Raw genomic sequence first — 27,613 nt, 5'->3', positions numbered from 1 at the left:
GCTGAATATGAGGGTTGCGCGTTTTGTTAGGTCCAGGTGTGGGGTAGTGGTTAGGCATCGGCAGCTGGAGGGAGATAATGCAGGCCTCATGAGGGAGGACGGTGTTCACCTCAATGACATCGGCCTGGATATTTTCCTTTCTGGTTTGCAGGATGCCATCGAGAGGGCCTTATTCCTCTTGTGTGGGGGTCGGAGCACAGTGTAGGGTTACACTGTTCTCCTAGTGGCCTGTGGTGGAATCTTGACCCTCTCGGCGGTTAGTTAAATCACCTGACGGAACAACTAGGACATGCCCCCGCGGAGGCGGGGCCAGGCATGCAAGGTGAAGTTAGGGTAAGGGTCAGGGTTCTTCCCACAGGTCATTAAATCTGTTATGTAAATAATAAAGCTGTGGCCGACCCCCTGTTTTTTATCCCAAGAGTTGTAGTTGTGTTGGTTTTTTGGGAAAGGGGGAGTGGGGTACACTTTGGTTGGGTAACGTTAATACGGTCAGTCTGAGCTGTATTATACTGAGCTGTCTACTGTGAGACATCAGGGCATGGCTGATGGAGAGAGACAGCAGGGATGAGCTGTATTATACTGAGCTGTCTACTGTGAGACATCAGGGCATGGCTGATGGAGAGAGACAGCAGGAATGAGCTGTATTATACTGAGCTGTCTACTGTGAGACATCAGGGCATGGCTGATGGAGAGAGACAGCAGGAATGAGCTGTATTATACTGAGCTGTCTACTGTGAGACATCAGGGCATGGCTGATGGAGAGAGACAGCAGGAATGAGCTGTATTATACTGAGCTGTCTACTGTGAGACATCAGGGCATGGCTGATGGAGAGAGAAAGCAGGAATGAGCTGTATTATACTGAGCTGTCTACTGTGAGACATCAGGGCATGGCTGATGGAGAGAGACAGCAGGGATGAGCTGTATTATACTGAGCTGTCTACTGTGAGACATCAGAGCATGGCTGATGGAGAGAGACAGCAGGGATGAGCTGTATTATACTGAGCTGTCTACTGTGAGACATCCGAGCATGGCTGATGGAGGGAGACAGCAGGAATGAGCTGTATTATACTGAGCTGTCTACTGTGAGACATCAGGGCATGGCTGATGGAGAGAGACAGCAGGAATGAGCTGTATTATACTGAGCTGTCTACTGTGAGACATCAGGGCATGGCTGATGGAGAGAGACAGCAGGGATGAGCTGTATTATACTGAGCTGTCTACTGTGAGACATCAGGGCATCGCTGATGGAGAGAGACAGCAGGGATGAGCTGTATTATACTGAGCTGTCTACTGTGAGACATCAGAGCATGGCTGATGGAGAGAGACAGCAGGGATGAGCTGTATTATACTGAGCTGTCTACTGTGAGACATCCGGGCATGGCTGATGGAGGGAGACAGCAGGAATGAGCTGTATTATACTGAGCTGTCTACTGTGAGACATCAGGGCATGGCTGATGGAGAGAGACAGCAGGAATGAGCTGTATTATACTGAGCTGTCTACTGTGAGACATCAGGGCATGGCTGATGGAGAGAGACAGCAGGAATGAGCTGTATTATACTGAGCTGTCTACTGTGAGACATCAGGGCATGGCTGATGGAGGGAGACAGCAGGGATGAGCTGTATTATACTGAGCTGTCTACTGTGAGACATCCGGGCATGGCTGATGGAGGGAGACAGCAGGGATGAGCTGTATTATACTGAGCTGTCTACTGTGAGACATCAGGGCATGGCTGATGGAGAGAGACAGCAGGAATGAGCTGTATTATACTGAGCTGTCTACTGTGAGACATCAGGGCATGGCTGATGGAGAGAGACAGCAGGAATGAGCTGTATTATACTGAGCTGTCTACTGTGAGACATCAGGGCATGGCTGATGGAGAGAGACAGCAGGAATGAGCTGTATTATACTGAGCTGTCTACTGTGAGACATCAGGGCATGGCTGATGGAGAGAGACAGCAGGAATGAGCTGTATTATACTGAGCTGTCTACTGTGAGACATCAGGGCATGGCTGATGGAGAGAGACAGCAGGAATGAGCTGTATTATACTGAGCTGTCTACTGTGAGACATCAGGGCATGGCTGATGGAGAGAGAAAGCAGGAATGAGCTGTATTATACTGAGCTGTCTACTGTGAGACATCAGGGCATGGCTGATGGAGAGAGACAGCAGGGATGAGCTGTATTATACTGAGCTGTCTACTGTGAGACATCAGAGCATGGCTGATGGAGAGAGACAGCAGGGATGAGCTGTATTATACTGAGCTGTCTACTGTGAGACATCCGAGCATGGCTGATGGAGGGAGACAGCAGGAATGAGCTGTATTATACTGAGCTGTCTACTGTGAGACATCAGGGCATGGCTGATGGAGAGAGACAGCAGGAATGAGCTGTATTATACTGAGCTGTCTACTGTGAGACATCAGGGCATGGCTGATGGAGAGAGACAGCAGGGATGAGCTGTATTATACTGAGCTGTCTACTGTGAGACATCAGGGCATCGCTGATGGAGAGAGACAGCAGGGATGAGCTGTATTATACTGAGCTGTCTACTGTGAGACATCAGAGCATGGCTGATGGAGAGAGACAGCAGGGATGAGCTGTATTATACTGAGCTGTCTACTGTGAGACATCCGGGCATGGCTGATGGAGGGAGACAGCAGGAATGAGCTGTATTATACTGAGCTGTCTACTGTGAGACATCAGGGCATGGCTGATGGAGAGAGACAGCAGGAATGAGCTGTATTATACTGAGCTGTCTACTGTGAGACATCAGGGCATGGCTGATGGAGAGAGACAGCAGGAATGAGCTGTATTATACTGAGCTGTCTACTGTGAGACATCAGGGCATGGCTGATGGAGGGAGACAGCAGGGATGAGCTGTATTATACTGAGCTGTCTACTGTGAGACATCCGGGCATGGCTGATGGAGGGAGACAGCAGGGATGAGCTGTATTATACTGAGCTGTCTACTGTGAGACATCAGGGCATGGCTGATGGAGAGAGACAGCAGGAATGAGCTGTATGATACTGAGCTGTCTACTGTGAGACATCAGGGCATGGCTGATGGAGAGAGACAGCAGGAATGAGCTGTATTATACTGAGCTGTCTACTGTGAGACATCAGGGCATGGCTGATGGAGAGAGACAGCAGGAATGAGCTGTATTATACTGAGCTGTCTACTGTGAGACATCAGGGCATGGCTGATGGAGAGAGAAAGCAGGAATGAGCTGTATTATACTGAGCTGTCTACTGTGAGACATCAGGGCATGGCTGATGGAGAGAGACAGCAGGGATGAGCTGTATTATACTGAGCTGTCTACTGTGAGACATCAGAGCATGGCTGATGGAGAGAGACAGCAGGGATGAGCTGTATTATACTGAGCTGTCTACTGTGAGACATCCGAGCATGGCTGATGGAGGGAGACAGCAGGAATGAGCTGTATTATACTGAGCTGTCTACTGTGAGACATCAGGGCATGGCTGATGGAGAGAGACAGCAGGGATGAGCTGTATTATACTGAGCTGTCTACTGTGAGACATCAGGGCATGGCTGATGGAGAGAGACAGCAGGGATGAGCTGCATTATACTGAGCTGTCTACTGTGAGACATCAGGGCATCGCTGATGGAGAGAGACAGCAGGGATGAGCTGTATTATACTGAGCTGTCTACTGTGAGACATCAGGGCATGGCTGATGGAGGGAGACAGCAGGGATGAGCTGTATTATACTGAGCTGCCTACTGTGAGACATCCGGGCATGGCTGATGGAGGGAGACAGCAGGGATGAGCTGTATTATACTGAGCTGTCTACTGTGAGACATCAGGGCATGGCTGATGGAGAGAGACAGCAGGAATGAGCTGTATTATACTGAGCTGTCTACTGTGAGACATCAGGGCATGGCTGATGGAGAGAGACAGCAGGAATGAGCTGTATTATACTGAGCTGTCTACTGTGAGACATCAGGGCATGGCTGATGGAGAGAGACAGCAGGAATGAGCTGTATTATACTGAGCTGTCTACTGTGAGACATCAGGGCATGGCTGATGGAGAGAGACAGCAGGAATGAGCTGTATTATACTGAGCTGTCTACTGTGAGACATCAGGGCATGGCTGATGGAGAGAGACAGCAGGAATGAGCTGTATTATACTGAGCTGTCTACTGTGAGACATCAGGGCATGGCTGATGGAGAGAGAAAGCAGGAATGAGCTGTATTATACTGAGCTGTCTACTGTGAGACATCAGGGCATGGCTGATGGAGAGAGACAGCAGGGATGAGCTGTATTATACTGAGCTGTCTACTGTGAGACATCAGAGCATGGCTGATGGAGAGAGACAGCAGGGATGAGCTGTATTATACTGAGCTGTCTACTGTGAGACATCCGAGCATGGCTGATGGAGGGAGACAGCAGGAATGAGCTGTATTATACTGAGCTGTCTACTGTGAGACATCAGGGCATGGCTGATGGAGAGAGACAGCAGGAATGAGCTGTATTATACTGAGCTGTCTACTGTGAGACATCAGGGCATGGCTGATGGAGAGAGACAGCAGGGATGAGCTGTATTATACTGAGCTGTCTACTGTGAGACATCAGGGCATCGCTGATGGAGAGAGACAGCAGGGATGAGCTGTATTATACTGAGCTGTCTACTGTGAGACATCAGGGCATCGCTGATGGAGAGAGACAGCAGGGATGAGCTGTATTATACTGAGCTGTCTACTGTGAGACATCAGAGCATGGCTGATGGAGAGAGACAGCAGGGATGAGCTGTATTATACTGAGCTGTCTACTGTGAGACATCCGGGCATGGCTGATGGAGGGAGACAGCAGGAATGAGCTGTATTATACTGAGCTGTCTACTGTGAGACATCAGGGCATGGCTGATGGAGAGAGACAGCAGGAATGAGCTGTATTATACTGAGCTGTCTACTGTGAGACATCAGGGCATGGCTGATGGAGAGAGACAGCAGGAATGAGCTGTATTATACTGAGCTGTCTACTGTGAGACATCAGGGCATGGCTGATGGAGAGAGACAGCAGGAATGAGCTGTATTATACTGAGCTGTCTACTGTGAGACATCAGGGCATGGCTGATGGAGAGAGACAGCAGGAATGAGCTGTATTATACTGAGCTGTCTACTGTGAGACATCAGGGCATGGCTGATGGAGAGAGACAGCAGGAATGAGCTGTATTATACTGAGCTGTCTACTGTGAGACATCAGGGCATGGCTGATGGAGAGAGACAGCAGGAATGAGCTGTATTATACTGAGCTGTCTACTGTGAGACATCAGGGCATGGCTGATGGAGAGAGACAGCAGGGATGAGCTGTATTATACTGAGCTGTCTACCGTGAGACATCAGGGCATGGCTGATGGAGAGAGACAGCAGGAATGAGCTGTATTATACTGAGCTGTCTACTGTGAGACATGTTGGGATGTTGCTATGCACAGGGATGATAAAGGAAGAGACCACATGAAGGAGACTGCTGTGAGATAGATGCCTCCTCCTCTGTGATCAGGGGGAGCCCTGGGCGATGCATCGTACAGTATATATATATACCTCAGAGCTGTGTATAATGCTGCACCCCCCTATCCCTCCTCTGTCTATCGCCCTTCCCCTGCTCTTCCATCTGCCAGTGATATTAGATTAATCTCTCCTGCACGTCTCCAGGACTTCTCCCGAGCTGCACCAATTCTCTGGAATGCCCTTTCCCCCCCCCCTCCTCCAAAGCCTTAGACCTGCTCTTATATCCCGTCACATCACTAACTCCATGATGTCTCCTCTCCCTTACTAATCCTCCTGTGTCCTCCACCAGATATATACAAGCTCCCGGCTCCTCCGCAGTCACTTCTTACCGGACCCTCTATATAAGAGGCTGATGGCTTATTATATTATTATATTCTGCTCCCCCTCATCCTCATAGACTGTAAGCTCTTGTGTCCCACTCATCCTCATAGACTGTAAGCTCTTGTGCCCTCCTCATCCTCATAGACTGTAAGCTCTTGTGTCACCCCTCATCCTCATAGACTGTAAGCTCTTGTGTCACCCCCTCATCCTCATAGACTGTAAGCTCTTGTGTCCTCCCCTCATCCTCATAGACTGTAAGCTCTTGTGTCCTCCCCTCATCCTCATAGACTGTAAGCTCTTGTGTCACCCCCTCATCCTCATAGACTGTAAGCTCTTGTGTCACCCCCTCATCCTCATAGACTGTAAGCTCTTGTGTCCTCCCCTCATCCTCATAGACTGTAAGCTCTTGTGTCCTCCCCTCATCCTCATAGACTGTAAGCTCTTGTGTCACCCCCTCATCCTCATAGACTGTAAGCTCTTGTGTCCTCCTCTCATCCTCATAGACTGTAAGCTCTTGTGTCACCCGCTCATCCTCATAGACTGTAAGCTCTTGTGTCCCCCTCATCCTCATAGACTGTAAGCTCTTGTGTCACCCCCTCATCCTCATAGACTGTAAGATCTTGTGTCCCCCTCATCCTCATAGACTGTAAGCTCTTGTGTCCCCCTCATCCTCATAGACTGTAAGCTCTTGTGTCCCCCTCACCCTCATAGACTGTAAGCTCTTGTGTCACCCCCTCATCCTCATAGACTGTAAGCTCTTGTGTCACCCCCTCATCCTCATAGACTGTAAGCTCTTGTGTCCCCCCCTCATCCTCATAGACTGTAAGCTCTTGTGTCTCCCCTCATCCTCATAGACTGTAAGCTCTTGTGTCCCCCTCATCCTCATAGACTGTAAGCTCTTGTGTCACCCCCCTCATCCTCATAGACTGTAAGCTCTTGTGTCCTCCCTCATCCTCATAGACTGTAAGCTCTTGTGTCCCCCCTCATCCTCATAGACTGTAAGCTCTTGTGTCCCCTCCTCATAGACTGTAAGCACTTGTGTCACCCCTCATCCTCATAGACTGTAAGCTCTTGTGTCACCCCCTCATCCTCATAGACTGTAAGCTCTTGTGTCCCCCTCATCCTCATAGACTGTAAGCTCTTGTGTCCTCCCCTCATCCTCATAGACTGTAAGCTCTTGTGTCCTCCCCTCATCCTCATAGACTGTAAGCTCTTGTGTCACCCCCCCTCATCCTCATAGACTGTAAGCTCTTGTGTCCCTCCCTCATCCTCATAGACTGTAAGCTCTTGTGTCCCTCCCTCATCCTCATAGACTGTAAGCTGTATAGGGGGAGGGTGTACATTGTACATGTATAGGGGGGGTGTACATTGTATATGTATAGGGGGGAGGGTGTACATTGTACATGTATAGGGCGGAGGGTGTACATTGTATATGTATAGGGGGAGGGTGTACATTGTACATGTATAGGGGGGTGTACATTGTATATGTATAGGGGGGAGGGTGTACATTGTACATGTATAGGGGGGAGGGTGTACATTGTACATGTATAGGGGGGGAGGGTGTACATTGTACATGTATAGGGGGGAGGGTGTACATTGTACATGTATAGGGGGAGGGTGTACATTGTACATGTATAGGGGGGGTGTACATTGTATATGTATAGGGGGGAGGGTGTACATTGTACATGTATAGGGGGGGAGGGTGTACATTGTACATGTATAGGGGGGGTGTACATTGTATATGTATAGGGGGGAGGGTGTACATTGTACATGTATAGGGGGGAGGGTGTACATTGTACATGTATAGGGGGGAGGGTGTACATTGTATATGTATAGGGGGGAGGGTGTACATTGTACATGTATAGGGGGGAGGGTGTACATTGTACATGTATAGGGGGGGAGGGTGTACATTGTACATGTATAGGGGGGAGGGTGTACATTGTATATGTATAGGGGGAGGGTGTACATTGTATATGTATAGGGGGAGGGTGTACATTGTACATGTATAGGGGGGGGTGTACATTGTACATGTATAGGGGGGGTGTACATTGTATATGTATAGGGGGGGTGTACATTGTATATGTATAGGGGGAGGGTGTACATTGTACATGTATAGGGGGAGGGTGTACATTGTATATGTATAGGGGGAGGGTGTACATTGTATATGTATAGGGGGAGGGTGTACATTGTACATGTATAGGGGGGAGGGTGTACATTGTACATGTATAGGGGGGAGGGTGTACATTGTACATGTATAGGGGGGAGGGTGTACATTGTATATGTATAGGGGGGGAGGGTGTACATTGTACATGTATAGGGGGGAGGGTGTACATTGTATATGTATAGGGGGGAGGGTGTACATTGTACATGTATAGGGGGGAGGGTGTACATTGTACATGTATAGGGGGGGGTGTACATTGTATATGTATAGGGGGAGGGTGTACATTGTACATGTATAGGGGGGAGGGTGTACATTGTATATGTATAGGGGGGAGGGTGTACATTGTACATGTATAGGGGGGAGGGTGTACATTGTACATGTATAGGGGGGAGGGTGTACATTGTACATGTATAGGGGGGGTGTACATTGTATATGTATAGGGGGGAGGGTGTACATTGTACATGTATAGGGGGGAGGGTGTACATTGTACATGTATAGGGGGGAGGGTGTACATTGTATATGTATAGGGGGGGAGGGTGTACATTGTACATGTATAGGGGGGAGGTGTACATTGTACATGTATAGGGGGGGGTGTACATTGTATATGTATAGGGGGAGGGTGTACATTGTATATGTATAGGGGGGGAGGGTGTACATTGTACATGTATAGGGGGGGAGGGTGTACATTGTACATGTATAGGGGGAGGGTGTACATTGTATATGTATAGGGGGAGGGTGTACATTGTATATGTATAGGGGGAGGGTGTACATTGTATATGTATAGGGGGGAGGGTGTACATTGTATATGTATAGGGGGAGGGTGTACATTGTATATGTATAGGGGGGAGGGTGTACATTGTATATGTATAGGGGGAGGGTGTACATTGTACATGTATAGGGGGAGGGTGTACATTGTATATGTATAGGGGGGAGGGTGTACATTGTATATGTATAGGGGGAGGGTGTACATTGTATATGTATAGGGGGAGGGTGTACATTGTATATGTATAGGGGGAGGGTGTACATTGTATATGTATAGGGGGGAGGGTGTACATTGTATATGTATAGGGGGAGGGTACATTGTACATGTATAGGGGGAGGGTGTACATTGTATATGTATAGGGGGGAGGGTGTACATTGTATATGTATAGGGGGGAGGGTGTACATTGTATATGTATAGGGGAGGGTGTACATTGTACATGTATAGGGGGGGTGTACATTGTATATGTATAGGGGGGGTGTACATTGTACATGTATAAGGGGGGGTGTACATTGTACATGTATAGGGGGGTGTAACATTGTACATGTATAGGGGGGAGGGTGTACATTGTACATGTATAGGGGGGAGGGTGTACATTGTATATGTATAGGGGGAGGGTGTACATTGTACATGTATAGGGGGGTGTACATTGTACATGTATAGGGGGGAGGGTGTACATTGTACATGTATAGGGGGGGAGGGTGTACATTGTATATGTATAGGGGGAGGGTGTACATTGTACATGTATAGGGGGGAGGGTGTACATTGTATATGTATAGGGGGGGAGGGTGTACATTGTATATGTATAGGGGGAGGGTGTACATTGTATATGTATAGGGGGGAGGGTGTACATTGTACATGTATAGGGGGAGGGTGTACATTGTACATGTATAGGGGGGGGAGGGTGTACAATGTATATGTATAGGGGGGGAGGGTGTACATTGTATATGTATAGGGGGGAGGGTACATTGTACATGTATAGGGGGGGGAGGGTGTACAATGTATATGTATAGGGGGGAGGGTGTACATTGTATATGTATAGGGGGAGGGTGTACATTGTATATGTATAGGGGGGAGGGTGTACATTGTACATGTATAGGGGGAGGGTGTACATTGTACATGTATAGGGGGGGGAGGGTGTACAATGTATATGTATAGGGGGGAGGGTGTACATTGTACATGTATAGGGGGGAGGGTGTACATTGTACATGTATAGGGGGGAGGGTGTACATTGTACATGTATATGGGGGGAGGGTGTACATTGTATATGTATAGGGGGGGAGGGTGTACATTGTATATGTATAGGGGGGAGGGTGTACATTGTACATGTATAGGGGGGGTGTACATTGTACATGTATAGGGGGGAGGGTGTACATTGTATATGTATAGGGGGGAGGGTGTACATTGTACATGTATAGGGGGGAGGGTGTACATTGTACATGTATAGGGGGGAGGGTGTACATTGTACATGTATAGGGGGAGGGTGTACATTGTACATGTATAGGGGGGAGGGTGTACAATGTATATGTATAGGGGGGAGGGTGTACATTGTATATGTATAGGGGGAGGGTGTACATTGTATATGTATAGGGGGAGGGTGTACATTGTACATGTATAGGGGGGAGGGTGTACATTGTACATGTATAGGGGGGAGGGTGTACATTGTACATGTATAGGGGGAGGTGTACATTGTACATGTATAGGGGAGGGGTGTACATTGTATATGTAGGGGGAGGGTGTACATTGTACATGTATAGGGGAGGGTGTACATTGTACATGTATAGGGGGAGGGTGTACATTGTACATGTATAGGGGGAGGGTGTACATTGTATATGTGGTCTGTGATTGTGTTCTCTGGTTGCAGGATAAGCTGAGTAAGACGATCGCCTACGTCCTGGGCAGCCAACACATCGTACAGGGGCAGATCACCGAGCTGGAGGAGAGCGCCAAGCACACCGAGGTGAGAGGTCACAAGTTACCCCAGGACACCCATCACCCCACACCTTACCCCAGGACACCCCCCCCACACCTTACCCCAGGACACCCCTCCCCCCCCCACACACACACGTTACCCCAGGACACCTCCCCCTCCCCCCACACACACACACATGTTACCCCAGGACACCTCCCTGTCCTCCCCCTCATGTCCCCCCATACACCTCCCTGTCCTCCTCCTCATGTCCCCCATACACCTCCCTGTCCTCCCCCCTCATGTCCCCCCATACACCTCCCTGTCCTCCCCCTCATGTCCCCCCATACACCTCCCTGTCCTCCCCCTCATGTCCCCCCACATACACCTCCCTGTCCTCCTCCTCATGTCCCCCATACACCTCCCTGTCCTCCCCTCATGTCCCCCCATACACCTCCTGTCCTCCCCCTCATGTCCCCCATACACCTCCTGTCCTCCCCCTCATGTCCCCCATACACCTCCCTGTTCCTCCCCCTCATGTCCCCCATACACCTCCCTGTCCTCCTCCTCATGTCCCCCATACACCTCCCTGTCCTCCCCCTCATGTCCCCCCATACACCTCCCTGTCCTCCCCCTCATGTCCCCCCATACACCTCCCTGTCCTCCCCCCTCATGTCCCCCATACACCTCCCTGTCCTCCTCCTCATGTCCCCCATACACCTCCCTGTCCTCCCCCTCATGTCCCCCATACACCTCCCTGTCCTCCTCCTCATGTCCCCCCATACACCTCCCTGTCCTCCCCCTCATGTCCCCCCATACACCTCCCTGTCCTCCCCTCATGTCCCCCCATACACCTCCCTGTCCTCCCCCCTCATGTCCCCCATACACCTCCCTGTCCTCCTCCTCATTCCCCCATACACCTCCCTGTCCTCCCCCTCATGTCCCCCATACACCTCCCTGTCCTCCTCCTCATGTCCCCCATACACCTCCCTGTCCTCCCCCTCATGTCCCCCATACACCTCCCTGTCCTCCCCCTCATGTCCCCCATACACCTCCCTGTCCTCCCTCCTCATGTCCCCCCATACACCTCCCTGTCCTCCCCCTCATGTCCCCCATACACCTCCCTGTCCTCCCCCTCATGTCCCCCATACACCTCCCTGTCCTCCTCCTCATGTCCCCCCATACACCTCCCTGTCCTCCTCCTCATGTCCCCCATACACCTCCCTGTCCTCCCCCTCATGTCCCCCATACACCTCCCTGTCCTCCTCCTCATGTCCCCCCATACACCTCCCTGTCCTCCCCCCTACATGTCCCCCATACACCTCCCTGTCCTCCTCATGGTCCCTACCTCCCTGTCCTCCTCCTCATGTCCCCCCATACACCTCCCTGTCCTCCCCCTCATGTCCCCCATACACCTCCCTGTCCTCCTCCTCATGTCCCCCCATACACCTCCCTGTCCTCCCCCCTCATGTCCCCCCATACACCTCCCTGTCCTCCTCCTCATGTCCCCCATACACCTCCTTGTCCTCCCCCTCATGTCCCCCATACACCTCCCTGTCCTCCTCCTCATGTCCCCCATACACCTCCCTGTCCTCCCCCTCATGTCCCCCATACACCTCCCTGTCCTCCTCCTCATGTCCCCCATACACCTCCCCGTCCTCCCCCTCATGTCCCCCATACACCTCCCTGTCCTCCTCTTAATGTCCCCCATACACCTCCTTGTCCTCCTCCTCATGTCCCCCATACACCTCCCTGTCCTCCTCTTAATGTCCCCCATACACCTCCCTGTCCTCCCCCTCATGTCCCCCATACACCTCCCTGTCCTCCCCCTCATGTCCCCCCATACACCTCCCCGTCCTCCCCCCTCATGTCCCCCATACACCTCCCTGTCCTCCTCCTCATGTCCCCCATACACCTCCCTGTCCTCCCCCTCATGTCCCCCCATACACCTCCCTGTCCTCCTCCTCATGTCCCCCCATACACCTCCCTGTCCTCCTCCTCATGTCCCCCCATACACCTCCCTGTCCTCCCCCCTCATGTCCCCCATACACCTCCCTGTCCTCCTCCTCATGTCCCCCATACACCTCCCCGTCCTCCTCCTCATGTCCCCCCATACACCTCCCTGTCCTCCCCCTCATGTCCCCCATACACCTCCCTGTCCTCCTCCTCATGTCCCCCCATACACCTCCCTGTCCTCCCCCTCATGTCCCCCATACACCTCCCTGTCCTCCTCCTCATGTCCCCCATACACCTCCCTGTCCTCCCCCTCATGTCCCCCATACACCTCCCTGTCCTCCTCCTCATGTCCCCCATACACCTCCCTGTCCTCCCCCCTCATGTCCCCCCATACACCTCCCTGTCCCCCCCCTCATGTCCCCCCATACACCTCCCTGTCCTCCCCCTCATGTCCCCCATACACCTCCCTGTCCTCCTCCTCATGTCCCCCATACACCTCCCCGTCCTCCCCCTCATGTCCCCCCATACACCTCCCTGTCCTCCTCCTCATGTCCCCCATACACCTCCCTGTCCTCCTCCTCATGTCCCCCCATACACCTCCCTGTCCTCCTCCTCATGTCCCCCATACACCTCCCTGCCCCCCCCCTCATGTCCCCCCATACACCTCCCTGTCCTCCCCCTCATGTCCCCCATACACCTCCCTGTCCTCCCCCTCATGTCCCCCATACACCTCCCTGTCCTCCTCCTCATGTCCCCCATACACCTCCCTGTCCTCCCCCTCATGTCCCCCCATACACCTCCCTGTCCTCCCCCTCATGTCCCCCATACACCTCCCTGTCCTCCCCCTCATGTCCCCCCATACACCTCCCTGTCCTCCCCCTCATGTCCCCCATACACCTCCCTGTCCTCCCCCTCATGTCCCCCATACACCTCCCTGTCCTCCTCCTCATGTCCCCCATACACCTCCCTGTCCTCCTCCTCATGTCCCCCCATACACCTCCCTGTCCTCCCCCTCATGTCCCCCATACACCTCCCTGTCCTCCCCCTCATGTCCCCCATACACCTCCCTGTCCTCCTCCTCATGTCCCCCCATACACCTCCCTGTCCTCCCCCTCATGTCCCCCCATACACCTCCCCGTCCTCCCCCCTCATGTCCCCCCATACACCTCCCTGCCCCCCCTCATGTCCCCCCATACACCTCCCTGTCCTCCCCCCTCATGTCCCCCCCATACACCTCCCCGTCCTCCTCCTCATGTCCCCCATACACCTCCCTGCCCCCCCCCCTCATGTCCCCCCATACACCTCCCTGTCCTCCTCCTCATGTCCCCCCCATACACCTCCCCGTCCTCCTCATGTCCCCCCCATACACCTCCCTGTCCTCCTCCTCATGTCCCCCATACACCTCCCTGTCCCCCCCCTCATGTCCCCCATACACCTCCCTGTCCTCCCCCCTCATGTCCCCACATACACCTCCCCGTCCTCCTTATGTCCCCCCCATACACCTCCCTGCCCCCCCCCTCATGTCCCCCATACACCTCCCTGTCCTCCCCCCTCATGTCCCCACATACACCTCCCCGTCCTCCTTATGTCCCCCCATACACCTCCCTGTCCTCCCCCTCATGTCCCCCCATACACCTCCCTGCCCCCCCCCCCTCATGTCCCCCCATACACCTCCCTGTCCTCCTCCTCATGTCCCCCATACACCTCCCTGTCCTCCCCCCTCATGTCCCCCCATACACCTCCCTGTCCTCCCCCTCATGTCCCCCATACACCTCCCTGTCCTCCTCCTCATGTCCCCCCATACACCTCCCTGTCCTCCCCCCCATACACCTCCCTGTCCTCCCCCTCATGTCCCCCCATACACCTCCCTGTCCTCCCCCTCATGTCCCCCCATACACCTCCCTGTCCTCCCCCTCATGTCCCCCCATACACCTCCCTGTCCTCCTCCTCATGTCCCCCATACACCTCCCTGTCCTCCTCCTCATGTCCCCCATACACCTCCCTGTCCTCCCCCTCATGTCCCCCCATACACCTCCCTGTCCTCCTCCTCATGTCCCCCATACACCTCCCTGTCCTCCCCCTCATGTCCCCCCATACACCTCCCTGTCCTCCCCCTCATGTCCCCCCATACACCTCCCTGTCCTCCCCCTCATGTCCCCCATACACCTCCCTGTCCTCCTCCTCATGTCCCCCATACACCTCCCTGTCCTCCCCCTCATGTCCCCCATACACCTCCCTGTCCTCCTCCTCATGTCCCCCCATACACCTCCCTGTCCTCCTCCTCATGTCCCCCATACACCTCCTTGTCCTCCTCCTCATGTCCCCCCATACACCTCCCTGTCCTCCTCCTCATGTCCCCCCATACACCTCCCTGTCCTCCCCCCCATACACCTCCCTTTCCTCCCCCTCATGTCCCCCCCATACACCTCCCTGTCCTCCTCCTCATGTCCCCCATACACCTCCCTGTCCTCCCCCTCATGTCCCCCATACACCTCCCTGTCCTCCTCCTCATGTCCCCCCATACACCTCCTTGTCCTCCTCCTCATGTCCCCCATACACCTCCCTGTCCTCCTCCTCATGTCCCCCCATACACCTCCCTGTCCTCCTCCTCATGTCCCCCATACACCTCCCTGTCCTCCCCCCTCATGTCCCCCATACACCTCCCTGTCCTCCTCCTCATGTCCCCCATACACCTCCCTGTCCTCCCTCTCATGTCCCCCATACACCTCCCTGTCCTCCCCCCTCATGTCCCCCCATACACCTCCCTGTCCTCCCCCTCATGTCCCCCATACACCTCCCTGTCCTCCTCCTCATGTCCCCCATACACTTCCCTGTCCTCCCCCCTCATGTCCCCCATACACCTCCCTGTCCTCCCCCCTCATGTCCCCCATACACCTCCCTGTCCTCCCCCCTCATGTCCCCCATACACCTCCCTGTCCTCCCCCTCATGTCCCCCCATACACCTCCCTGTCCTCCCCCTCATGTCCCCCCATACACCTCCCTGTCCTCACCCCCATACACCTCCCTGTCCTCACCCCCATACACCTCCCTGTCCTCCCCCCTCATGTCCACTCATACACCTCCTGTCCGGCCGCTGATTTGCATATAACACCAGGATCCTCTCCACAGCTGAACGGAGCCAAGTCTCAGGAAGAGGTTCTGCAGCTGATTGGGGCTCTGCGCTCGGTCCTGGATGAGAAGCAGGCGGCGCTGACCCGGGACATCACAGAGCGGCAGCGGGAGCGGCGATGCACCCTGGAGGCCCAGGTCTGGGAGCGCCAGTCCTTGCTGGAGAACTCTGGGCTGGTGAGCTACGCCCACGAGGTGATGAAGGAGACGGAGCAGCCATGTTTTGTCCTAGCGGCAAAGCAGCTCCATGAGCGGTAAGTACCACCCAACGAGTCCTTCAAGGTCATGTAGGGCCTAGAGTCCTGGTAACCTTGACCTTTGTCCATCCTCAGCATCATCCGAGCCATAGACTCCGTCCAGGGCTTCCGCTCGGCGTCCTGCGCCCCTTTGCCTCCCATCAAACTGGACGTCAGCCGAGAGCTGAAGCTCCTGACAGAACTAAACTTTGTCCGAGGTAAATGCCCCCATGTCACGACGTCTCCATCTCCAGGGTCACCATCATCCATGACCACCTCACCAACCAGCACCGCCTCATCCTGCGCACCAAGCTCTTAGCAGAACCAGCCCATTGCACCCGAGGAGGACCTGCTGTGAGCGAGGGATCCGGGTCGGCCCAACATCTGCTGCATGTGCTGAATGTTAACGCTTTGTCATTGACTTCCATTCATTTTAAGGTGTTTGATGTCGACGTGACTTGTCTCCCCGGTGAGATCAGGCGACCTGCTGGAGGTCTCCACTAGCCCGTCCATGGCCCTCCTCACACCCACATGTCCCTCTCTCTGTCTGTAGGGCTCTCAGGGTGGTCCACAGTCCAGGAGATAGCAGAGGCAAGTGACTGATCTGCCCAGAGCCCCTCCCCGTCCTCCTTCCTCTTCACCCCTCCTCTGCCTCCTCTGGTCTCTCCTTGGACTGACTCTCTGCCTGCATCTTCTTGCTCGCTCTCTGGGATCTTCAGTAACGGGGTCTGTCTCTTCCCTCTACCTTGGCATGGAAAGCTTCCCGCGCCCCACCTCTGTATCGTCCGACCTTCTCGTCTTCTTCCTGTGACTTTTCCATTCTTCCCTCACAGCTCCGGATGCTCCGGTCATTGACACGCAGAGGACATACGCCTATGACCAGATCTACTTGAGCTGGCGCCTCCCGCAGGACTCTGCTCCGGCCTGGCATTACACTATAGAGTACCGCAAAATCGACCCAAAACATAAGACCCTCAAGCTGTGGCAGCGGCGAGAGGAGGTGTGGAGCCTCAGTACCATCCTAGAGGGTCCAGATATCGACAGTGTGTACGTGCTGAGGGTGAGGGGCTACAACAAGGCCGGGTACGGGGAGTACAGCGAGGACATCTACCTGCACACCCCACCGGCACCAGGTAAGTGCAGCCCGGTACCGCTGGCTTTCTTGTCTGCCGGATCCACACCTCTCACACTTCTCCTCTTCTCTAGTGCTGAACTTTTTCCTGGACAGCAGCTGTGGCTTTCCCCGGGACCGGCTGGTGGTGAGTAAGGATCGCAGGGCGGTGCGCAGTGTGCCCGGGGTGCCCATGCTCTTTGCTGCGGAGCGTCTGATGTCCAGCTGTCACATCTCCATGGAGCTGGTGCTGGGGGACGTGGCCATCACGCAGGGGAGATACTACTGGGAGTGCTCTGTGGACCCCAGCTCCTACGTGGTCAAGGTGGGCGTAGGACAAGAGAGTAAGCTCCAGGAGCTATTCCAAATGCCCCAGGATGTGGTTAGCCCCAGGTAAGAGAAAAACAAGCCTGCAGAGGGTAGGGGGGCACTGTGTGCGGCCGCGCGAGCCGAGAGTGGTCAGTGTGCGGCCGCGCGAGCCGAGAGTGGTCAGTGTGCGGCCGCGCCAGCTATCAGCATGTGTCTAGCCTATGGTCCGAGGCCCTATTCTGTTTCTTCTCCCGTCTCCAGCAGGTATGACCCAGACAGCGGCCATGACTCGGGGGCAGAGGACGCCACCATGGATACGTCCCCGTCCTTCTGTTTCCTGACCATTGGGATGGGGAAGATTTTGCAGCCTCATGGAGCCACCCCGACCTCCCGAGACCCCTTGGGCTGCACCGTCCCTTTACCCCCGCGGCTCGGGGTCTGTCTGGACTATGAGAAGGGCCGGGTGGGGTTCTGTGATGCAGTGTCGCACCGCAGCCTGTGGGAGGGCGCTGTGGACTGCTCGGGGCCGGTGTGTCCCGCTTTCTGCTTCATTGGAGGGGGCGCTCTTCAGCTGCAGGAGCTGGTGTCCATCAAACACGAGCGAAGGGTGACGATCGGAGGATTTGCCAAAGCAGAGTGAGGGAGAGGCTGAGCCAGTGGGGGCTCCGCGTGGACTGTTCACATATGTGGCCCCTGGGGCCGGTGTCCTTGTCTCCTCCTCCTATTATCCGGGCTGGACCCACTGTCCCCTCCCCGCGTGCAGTACCACTTCTCACCACTTTTTATGCACTCCTCTGTCTGTAGAAGGTGAGCGGCCGTCTTCCTTTTTTACTACATGTGGACCTCAGAAGACGACACGTCACATGCACAGAACACGCATGAACACACGCATGTACATAGAGCCAGCGTGGCCCCTGCATGCTCCTGTCTATGAAGAGGTTAACCAGTTCTCCATCCTGCGTGTTAACCCTTCATGAGTATATGAGAGGGTGCGGAGGAGATTGAGCACCGGTAGAGCAGAGGCGGGGCCAGGCTCAGCGTCACCAATTACATTCATGATAATAAAGATGGGCAAAGAGGATCCGCAGCAGCCTGGTCATTTACTGCACATTACAGCACAGGGACACTGCACACAGTGATGCAACCGTGCAGGGAAAATACACACCTGTAAGGTAGATACCAGTCCCCTCAAACGACTCCCCTCAACCGCCTATACAGTTACACCTGTCAACAGTGAAACACATGTGACAGCACAGTGTGCACAGGGCTCTATACACAGGAGGAGATACAGATGTGACAGCACAGTGTGCACAGGGCTCTATACACAGGAGGAGATACAGATGTGACAGCACAGTGTGCACAGGGCTCTATACACAGGGGGAGATACAGATGTGACAGCACAGTGTGCACAGGGCTCTATCCACAGGAGGAGACACAGATGTGACAGCACAGTGTGCGCAGGGCTCTATACACAGGGGGAGATACAGATGTGACAGCACAGTGTGCACAGGGCTCTATACACAGGAGGAGATACAGATGTGACAGCACAGTGTGCACAGGGCTCTATACACAGGAGGAGATACAGATGTGACAGCACAGTGTGCACAGGGCTCTATCCACAGGGGGAGATACAGATGTGACAGCACAGTGTGCACAGGGCTCTATACACAGGGGGAGATACAGATGTGACAGCACAGTGTGCACAGGGCTCTATACACAGGAGGAGATAAAGATGTGACAGCACAGTGTGCACAGGGCTCTATACACATGGGGAGATACAGATGTGACAGCACAGTGTGCACAGGGCTCTATCCACAGGGGGAGATACAGATGTGACAGCACAGTGTGCACAGGGCTCTATGCACAGGAGGAGACACAGATGTGACAGCACAGTGTGCGCAGGGCTCTATACACAGGGGGAGATACAGATGTGACAGCACAGTGTGCACAGGGCTCTATACACAGGAGGAGACACAGATGTGACAGCACAGTGTGCGCAGGGCTCTATACACAGGGGGAGATACAGATGTGACAGCACAGTGTGCACAGGGCTCTATCCACAGGAGGAGACACAGATGTGACAGCACAGTGTGCACAGGGCTCTATACACAGGAGGAGATACAGATGTGACAGCACAGTGTGCACAGGGCTCTATACACAGGGGGAGATACAGATGTGACAGCACAGTGTGCACAGGGCTCTATACACAGGAGGAGATACAGATGTGACAGCACAGTGTGCACAGGGCTCTATACACAGGAGGAGATGCAGATGTGACAGCACAGTGTGCACAGGGCTCTATCCACAGGAGGAGATATAGATGTGACAGCACAGTGTGCACAGGGCTCTATACACAGGTGGAGATACAGATGTGACAGCACAGTGTGCACAGGGCTCTATACACAGGTGGAGATACAGATGTGACAGCACAGTGTGCACAGGGCTCTATACACAGGTGGAGATACAGATGTGACAGCACAGTGTGCACAGGGCTCTATACACAGGAAGAGATACAGATGTGACAGCACAGTGTGCACAGGGCTCTATACACAGGAGGAGATACAGATGTGACAGCACAGTGTGCACAGGGCTCTATACACAGGAGGAGATACAGATGTGACAGCACAGTGTGCACAGGGCTTTATCCACAGGAGGAGATACAGATGTGACAGCACAGTGTGCACAGGGCTCTATCCACAGGAGGGGATACAGATGTGACAGCACAGTGTGCACAGGGCTCTATCCACAGGGGGAGATACAGATGTGACAGCACAGTGTGCACAGGGCTCTATACACAGGAGGAGATACAGATGTGACAGCACAGTGTGCACAGGGCTCTATCCACAGGAGGAGATACAGATGTGACAGCACAGTGTGCACAGGGCTCTATCCACAGGAGGAGATACAGATGTGACAGCAGTGTGCACAGGGCTCTATCCACAGGGGAGATACAGATGTGACAGCACAGTGTGCACAGGGCTCTATACACAGGAGGAGATACAGATGTGACAGCACAGTGTGCACAGGGCTCTATCCACAGGGGGAGATACAGATGTGACAGCACAGTGTGCACAGTGCTCTATACACAGGGGGAGATACAGATGTGACAGCACAGTGTGCACAGGGCTCTATCCACAGGGGGAGATACAGATGTGACAGCACAGTGTGCACAGGGCTCTATACACAGGAGGAGATACAGATGTGACAGCACAGTGTGCACAGGGCTCTATCCACAGGAGGAGATAGAGATGTGACAGCACAGTGTGCACAGGGCTTTATCCACAGGAGGAGATACAGATGTGACAGCACAGTGTGCACAGGGCTCTATCCACAGGAGGAGATGCAGATGTGACAGCACAGGGCTCTATCCACAGGAGGAGATATAGATGTGACAGCACAGTGTGCACAGGGCTCTATCCACAGGAGGAGATGCAGATGTGACAGCACAGTGTGCACAGGGCTCTATCCACAGGAGGAGATGCAGATGTGACAGCACAGTGTGCACAGGGCTCTATCCACAGGAGGAGATACAGATGTGACAGCGCAGTGTGCACAGGGCTCTATACACAGGGGGAGATACAGATGTGACAGCACAGTGTGCACAGGGCTCTATCCACAGGAGGAGATACAGATGTGACAGCACAGTGTACACAGGGCTCTATCCACAGGAGGAGATACAGATGTGACAGCACAGTGTGCACAGGGCTCTATACACAGGAGGAGATACAGATGTGACAGCACAGTGTGCACAGGGCTCTATCCACAGGGGGAGATACAGATGTGACAGCACAGTGTGCACAGGGCTCTATCCACAGGAGGAGATACAGATGTGACAGCACAGTGTGCACAGGGCTCTATCCACAGGTGGAGATACAGATGTGACAGCACAGTGTGCACAGGGCTCTATCCACAGGGGGAGATACAGATGTGACAGCACAGTGTGCACAGGGCTCTATACACAGGAGGAGATACAGATGTGACAGCACAGTGTGCACAGGGCTCTATCCACAGGGGGAGATACAGATGTGACAGCACAGTGTGCACAGGGCTCTATCCACAGGAGGAGATACAGATGTGACAGCACAGTGTGCACAGGGCTCTATCCACAGGAGGAGATACAGATGTGACAGCACAGTGTGCACAGGGCTCTATCCACAGGAGGAGATACAGATGTGACAGCACAGTGTGCACAGGGCTCTATCCACAGGAGGAGATACAGATGTGACAGCACAGTGTGCACAGGGCTCTATACACAGGGGGAGATGCAGATGTGACAGCACAGTGTGCACAGGGCTCTATGCACAGGGGGAGAAACAGATGTGACAGCACAGTGTGCACAGGGCTCTATACACAGGGGGAGATGCAGATGTGACAGCACAGTGTGCACAGGGCTCTATGCACAGGGGGAGATACAGATGTGACAGCACAGTGTGCACAGGGCTCTATGCACAGGGGGAGATACAGATGTGACAGCACAGTGTGCACAGGGCTCTATACACAGGAGGAGATACAGATGTGACAGCACAGTGTGCACAGGGCTCTATCCACAGGAGGAGATACAGATGTGACAGCACAGTGTGCACAGGGCTCAATACACAGGAGGAGATACAGATGTGACAGCAGAGTGTACACAGGGCTCTATCCACAGGAGGAGATAGAGATGTGACAGCACAGTGTGCACAGGGCTCTATCCACAGGGGGAGATACAGATGTGACAGCACAGTGTGCGCAGGGCTCTATCCACAGGAGGAGATACAGATGTGACAGCACAGTGTGCACAGGGCTCTATCCACAGGAGGAGATAGAGATGTGACAGCACAGTGTGCACAGGGCTCTATCCACAGGAGGAGATACAGATGTGACAGCACAGTGTGCACAGGGCTCTATACACAGGGGGAGATACAGATGTGACAGCGCAATGTGCACAGGGCTCTATCCACAGGAGGAGATACAGATGTGACAGCACAGTGTGCACAGGGCTCTATCCACAGGAGGAGATACAGATGTGACAGCACAGTGTGCACAGGGCTCTATACACAGGGGGAGATACAGATGTGACAGCACAGTGTGCACAGGGCTCTATCCACAGGAGGAGATAGAGATGTGACAGCACAGTGTGCACAGGGCTCTATCCACAGGGGGGGATACATATGTGACAGCACAGTGTGCACAGGGCTCTATACACAGGAGGAGATACAGATGTGACAGCACAGTGTGCACAGGGCTCTATCCACTCGAGGAGATAGAGATGTGACAGCACAGTGTGCACAGGGCTCTATCCACAGGAGGAGATAGAGATGTGACAGCACAGTGTGCACAGGGCTCTATACACAGGGGGAGATACAGATGTGACAGCACAGTGTGCACAGGGCTCTATACACAGGAGGAGATGCAGATGTGACGGCACAGGGCTCTATCCACAGGAGGAGATACAGATGTGACAGCACAGTGTGCACTGGGCTCTATCCACAGGAGGAGATACAGATGTGACAGCACAGTGTGCACAGTGCTCTATACACAGGGGGAGATACAGATGTGACAGCACAGTGTGCACAGGGCTCTATACACAGGAGGAGATACAGATGTGACAGCACAGTGTGCACAGGGCTCTATCCACAGGGGGAGATACTGATGTGACAGCACAGTGTGCACAGTGCTCTATCCACAGGAGGAGATACAGATGTGACAGCACAGTGTACACAGGGCTCTATACACAGGGGGAGATACAGATGTGACAGCACAGTGTGCACAGGGCTCTATCCACAGGAGGAGATACAGATGTGACAGCACAGTGTGCACAGGGCTCTATCCACAGGAGGAGATAGAGATGTGACAGCACAGTGTGCACAGGGCTCTATCCACAGGAGGAGATACAGATGTGACAGCACAGTGTGCACAGGGCTCTATACACAGGAGGAGATACAGATGTGACAGCACAGTGTGCACAGGGCTCTATCCACAGGGGGGATACAGATGTGACAGCACAGTGTGCACAGGGCTCTATCCACAGGAGGAGATACAGATGTGACAGCACAGTGTGCACAGGGCTCTATCCACAGGAGGAGATACAGATGTGACAGCACAGTGTGCACAGGGCTCTATCCACAGGAGGAGATAGAGATGTGACAGCACAGTGTGCACAGGGCTCTTTCCACAGGGGGAGATACAGATGTGACAGCACAGTGTGCACAGGGCTCTATACACAGGAGGAGATACAGATGTGACAGCGCAGTGTGCACAGGGCTCTATACACAGGGGGAGATATAGATGTGACAGCACAGTGTGCACAGGGCTCTATACACAGGAGGAGATACAGATGTGACAGCACAGTGTGCACAGGGCTCTATACACAGGAGGAGATACAGATGTGACAGCGCAGTGTGCACAGGGCTCTATACACAGGGGGAGATATAGATGTGACAGCACAGTGTGCACAGGGCTCTATACACAGGAGGAGATACAGATGTGACAGCACAGTGTGCACAGGGCTCTATCCACAGGGGAGATACAGATGTGACAGCACAGTGTGCACAGGGCTCTATCCACAGGAGGAGATACAGATGTGACAGCACAGTGTGCACAGGGCTCTATCCACAGGGGGAGATACAGATGTGACAGCACAGTGTGCACAGGGCTCTATCCACAGGAGGAGATACAGATGTGACAGCAGTGTGCACAGGGCTCTATCCACAGGGGAGATACAGATGTGACAGCACAGTGTGCACAGGGCTCTATACACAGGGGGAGATACAGATGTGACAGCACAGTGTGCACAGGGCTCTATACACAGGAGGAGATACAGATGTGACACCCCCACAAGGATGACTGTATTAGGTTGTTGAGGTCTCCTGTGGAATATATTCCTAGGGATCAGGATGGGCAATGGTTTTGGGCAATTGAGTCTGGGGGGCAGGTCTATCCATCCTGACCTACCTGCTCTCCTCCGCATCCAGGTTCACCAAAGATTAAGACATCTGGGTGACCGCTACCTACTACCAATAATTTCACCTGTGGATATTCAAAACTTTTTAACCTTTTGAAAAAAGCTCAACATGTAAAGAGAGACCCATCTGCACCAGACCCTACAAAGCCCTAACCATTAGGTTTAACGGAATAAATGGCACAAGATAAGGAGGACGACTTCAAAGACGAAAACCACAGCAACGCAAACAAACCTGCGAGTCACTGGATGTGCGGAAGATACCGACGGACTGAGGACAAGCACCAAATGCTGCTGGGAAATCTACAATCTTATCTGGGCTGCACTGAAGAATGCGCTCCAGTACAAGTGCGCCATGACCGAGCTGCGGATCGCCACCTGCCTGGCGACAATATGCTGCTCACCAGTGGCCGAACGTCCAGCTGATGGGCCCCAGTGCCAGGCCCCCAATCATGTATGGTGTATAGTACTAGTCTTCTCATATGGGATAGTGACACCTTATGGCCCCCTAAGCCTGTTGGGCTGGGGTGCGACCTCTGCACCCCCCCATGTTACACCCCCCCATGTTACACCCCTTCTGCTCACCGCTGTCGGGACTAGTCTCATACGGTTGTATCATTGCTGCTTAATTCCGAGGACTAATGATGGGCGCTTGTTGGGGCTCCTTAGATACTGGGTTCCTAGGACTGATGATGGGGGGTCCATGCTGGGTCCGTTTCACAGTTATAGATGTTTTAGGTGCAGAATGAAGCAGCGCACCAGCGTCAGATGCCTCAAGGATTTCATGCAGTTGCCGTATTTGTTTGTTCAACTTGTGCGACTTTTGGGCTTGGAATTGTCCCAATCTTGCACCTGTTAAAGTCCCAAAACTATCCATGCTGGACCCATGGGAACTACTATTAATCACAACTCATCACTTGTATCACAAAGGGGGAAGCTCAAGGTACATTGCAACGATGAGGTAACCGACTTCAGGAAACCTGAAAAAGTGGCAGCCGAAAAACGATGATACATGAGCGCAGGAGCATTACAGCTACTTACTGGGGTGACGGCAGGTAGGACGCCACAGGTCCGTACACACCAGGAGCTTGGTGTCAGAGTCATAGGCAGGATACAGCCGGCAGTTGTCGCACAGGAGAACAGAGGCCGTTTTAGGAAGCAGGTAGGACGCCAGTGGTGGTTGCACAGTAGATGTCAGCATAGGAGAGCACAAGACAAGCTAGAGTACCCGCTGGGAGCACAATAATGGTGCAGGGAAGCAGGAGCAAGGCTTTACATGGGAAGTTCAATTAGGAAAGAGGTGGAGAAAAACCAGGGAAACAGGATCTGAGAACTAGAAGATCAAGAGCTAGGACAAGGATCAGCACTGGAGCTGTCCAGAGAGCTGCATGGCTCAGTTGGTAGAGCAGTGGCCTGGGACATTGGAGTCTGTTGGTTCAAGTCCTGAAACTTCCTAGCACTACTGATGGTTGGGACCCATAGATGTTGGATTCTTAGGCTTTATAATAGGTGTTTGTTGAGGCCCATTAGAAATATTTTGCTCAGAACTATTGATGGATTTTGGCGCAATCACGCAGGCTTTCACGCAAAAGAAATCGAGGGGGGCGTGGCCATCGGAAAACCCGATGGATTCGGAAAAACTGCTGAATTTAAAAAACAAATTGTGTCGCAAAATCAATGACTCAGGAATAGGTTGGTGGACTTCGGCGCAGCAGCAACACCTGGTGGACATGGGGCGCACGACCTTAGTGAATCGCTGTAAGACCCGAATCCTCGTTGGAAAACGCGCCGCTGGATCGCGACACAGCGGGTAAGTAAATGACCCCCACTGGGTTCTAGGACTAATAAAGGCTTGTTATAGGGGCCCCTCTAATGCTTTGTTCCTAGGCCTAATGATGTGTGGTTGTTGGGGCCCCTTAAATACTGGGTTCCTGGGACTAATAATAAGGCATCTTAGACAATGGGAGAGGGGGGATTTATTATTTTTTTGTTTTTGAAATGGTGTACTGATACAGACTTTGGGTTATATTCTTGTACATAGAGGACAGTATTATAGTAGTTATATTCCTGTACATAGGGGGCAGTATTATAGTAGTTATATTCTTGTACATAGGGGGCAGTATTATAGTAGTTATATTCCTGTACATAGGGAGCAGTATTATAGTAGTTATATCCTTGTACATAGGGAGCAGTATTATAGTAGTTATATTCTTGTACATAGGTGGCAGTATTATAGTAGTTATATTCTTGTACATAGGGGGCAGTATTATAGTAGTTATATCCTGTACATAGGGGGCAGTATTATAGTAGTTATATTCTTGTACATAGGGGCAGTATTATAGTAGTTATATTCTTGTACATAGGGGGCAGTGTTATAGTAGTTATATTCTTGTACATAGGGGGCAGTATTATAGTAGTTATATTCCTGTACATAGGGGGCAGTATTATAGTAGTTATATTCTTGTACATAGGGGGCAGTATTATAGTAGTTATATTCTTGTACATAGGGGGCAGTATTATAGTAGTTATATTCCTGTACATAGGAGGCAGTATTATAGTAGTTATATTCCTGTACATAGGGGGCAGTATTATAGTAGTTATATTCCTGTACATAGGGGGCAGTATTATAGTAGTTATATTCCTGTACATAGGGGGCAGTATTATAGTAGTTATATTCTTGTACATAGGGGGCAGTATTATAGTAGTTATATTCTTGTACATAGGGGGCAGTATTATAGTAGTTATATTCCTGTACATAGGGGCAGTATTATAGTAGTTATATTCCTGTACATAGGGGGCAGTATTATAGTAGTTATATTCCTGTACATAGGGGGCAGTATTATAGTAGTTATATTCCTGTACATAGGGGGCAGTATTATAGTAGTTATATTCTTGTACATAGGGGGCAGTATTATAGTAGTTATATTCCTGTACATAGGGGGCAGTATTATAGTAGTTATATTCCTGTACATAGGGGCCAGTATTATAGTAGTTATATTCCTGTACATAGGGGGCAGTATTATAGTAGTTATATTCTTGTACATAGGGGGCAGTATTATAGTAGTTATATTCTTGTACATACGGGCAGTATTATAGTAGTTATATTCTTGTACATAGGGGGCAGTATTATAGTAATTATATTCTTGTACATAGGGGGCAGTATTATAGTAGTTATATTCTTGTACATAGGGGGCAGTGTTATAGTAGTTATATTCCTGTACATAGGGGGCAGTATTATAGTAGTTATATTC

General features: G+C 52.5%; 1 protein-coding gene across 3 annotated transcripts in view; it reads left to right on the top strand.

Moving 5' to 3' along the window:
* The window catches only part of TRIM46 (tripartite motif containing 46), a 43,675-nt gene extending 25,178 nt beyond the window's left edge, over positions 1 to 18,497 (top strand). For 2 of the 3 annotated variants that reach the window (XM_072131935.1, XM_072131937.1), the window contains exons 5-10: positions 10,637 to 10,732; positions 15,767 to 16,020; positions 16,099 to 16,220; positions 16,836 to 17,135; positions 17,209 to 17,506; positions 17,684 to 18,497. In XM_072131935.1, coding sequence (XP_071988036.1) covers positions 10,637 to 10,732; positions 15,767 to 16,020; positions 16,099 to 16,220; positions 16,836 to 17,135; positions 17,209 to 17,506; positions 17,684 to 18,062 — 1,449 coding nt within the window. In that variant the 3' untranslated portion in view covers positions 18,063 to 18,497. The remainder of the gene's footprint in view (positions 1 to 10,636; positions 10,733 to 15,766; positions 16,021 to 16,098; positions 16,221 to 16,835; positions 17,136 to 17,208; positions 17,507 to 17,683) is intronic. The other variant, XM_072131936.1, reaches the window with a different exon arrangement.
* The last annotated feature ends 9,116 nt before the right edge of the window (positions 18,498 to 27,613 follow it).

This window comes from Engystomops pustulosus, unplaced genomic scaffold, assembly GCF_040894005.1.
Source record: "Engystomops pustulosus unplaced genomic scaffold, aEngPut4.maternal MAT_SCAFFOLD_177, whole genome shotgun sequence".
Lineage (NCBI taxonomy): Eukaryota > Metazoa > Chordata > Amphibia > Anura > Leptodactylidae > Engystomops > Engystomops pustulosus.
Note: the sequence above shows the minus strand (reverse complement) of the source record. Positions and strands in the feature narration are given on the sequence as shown.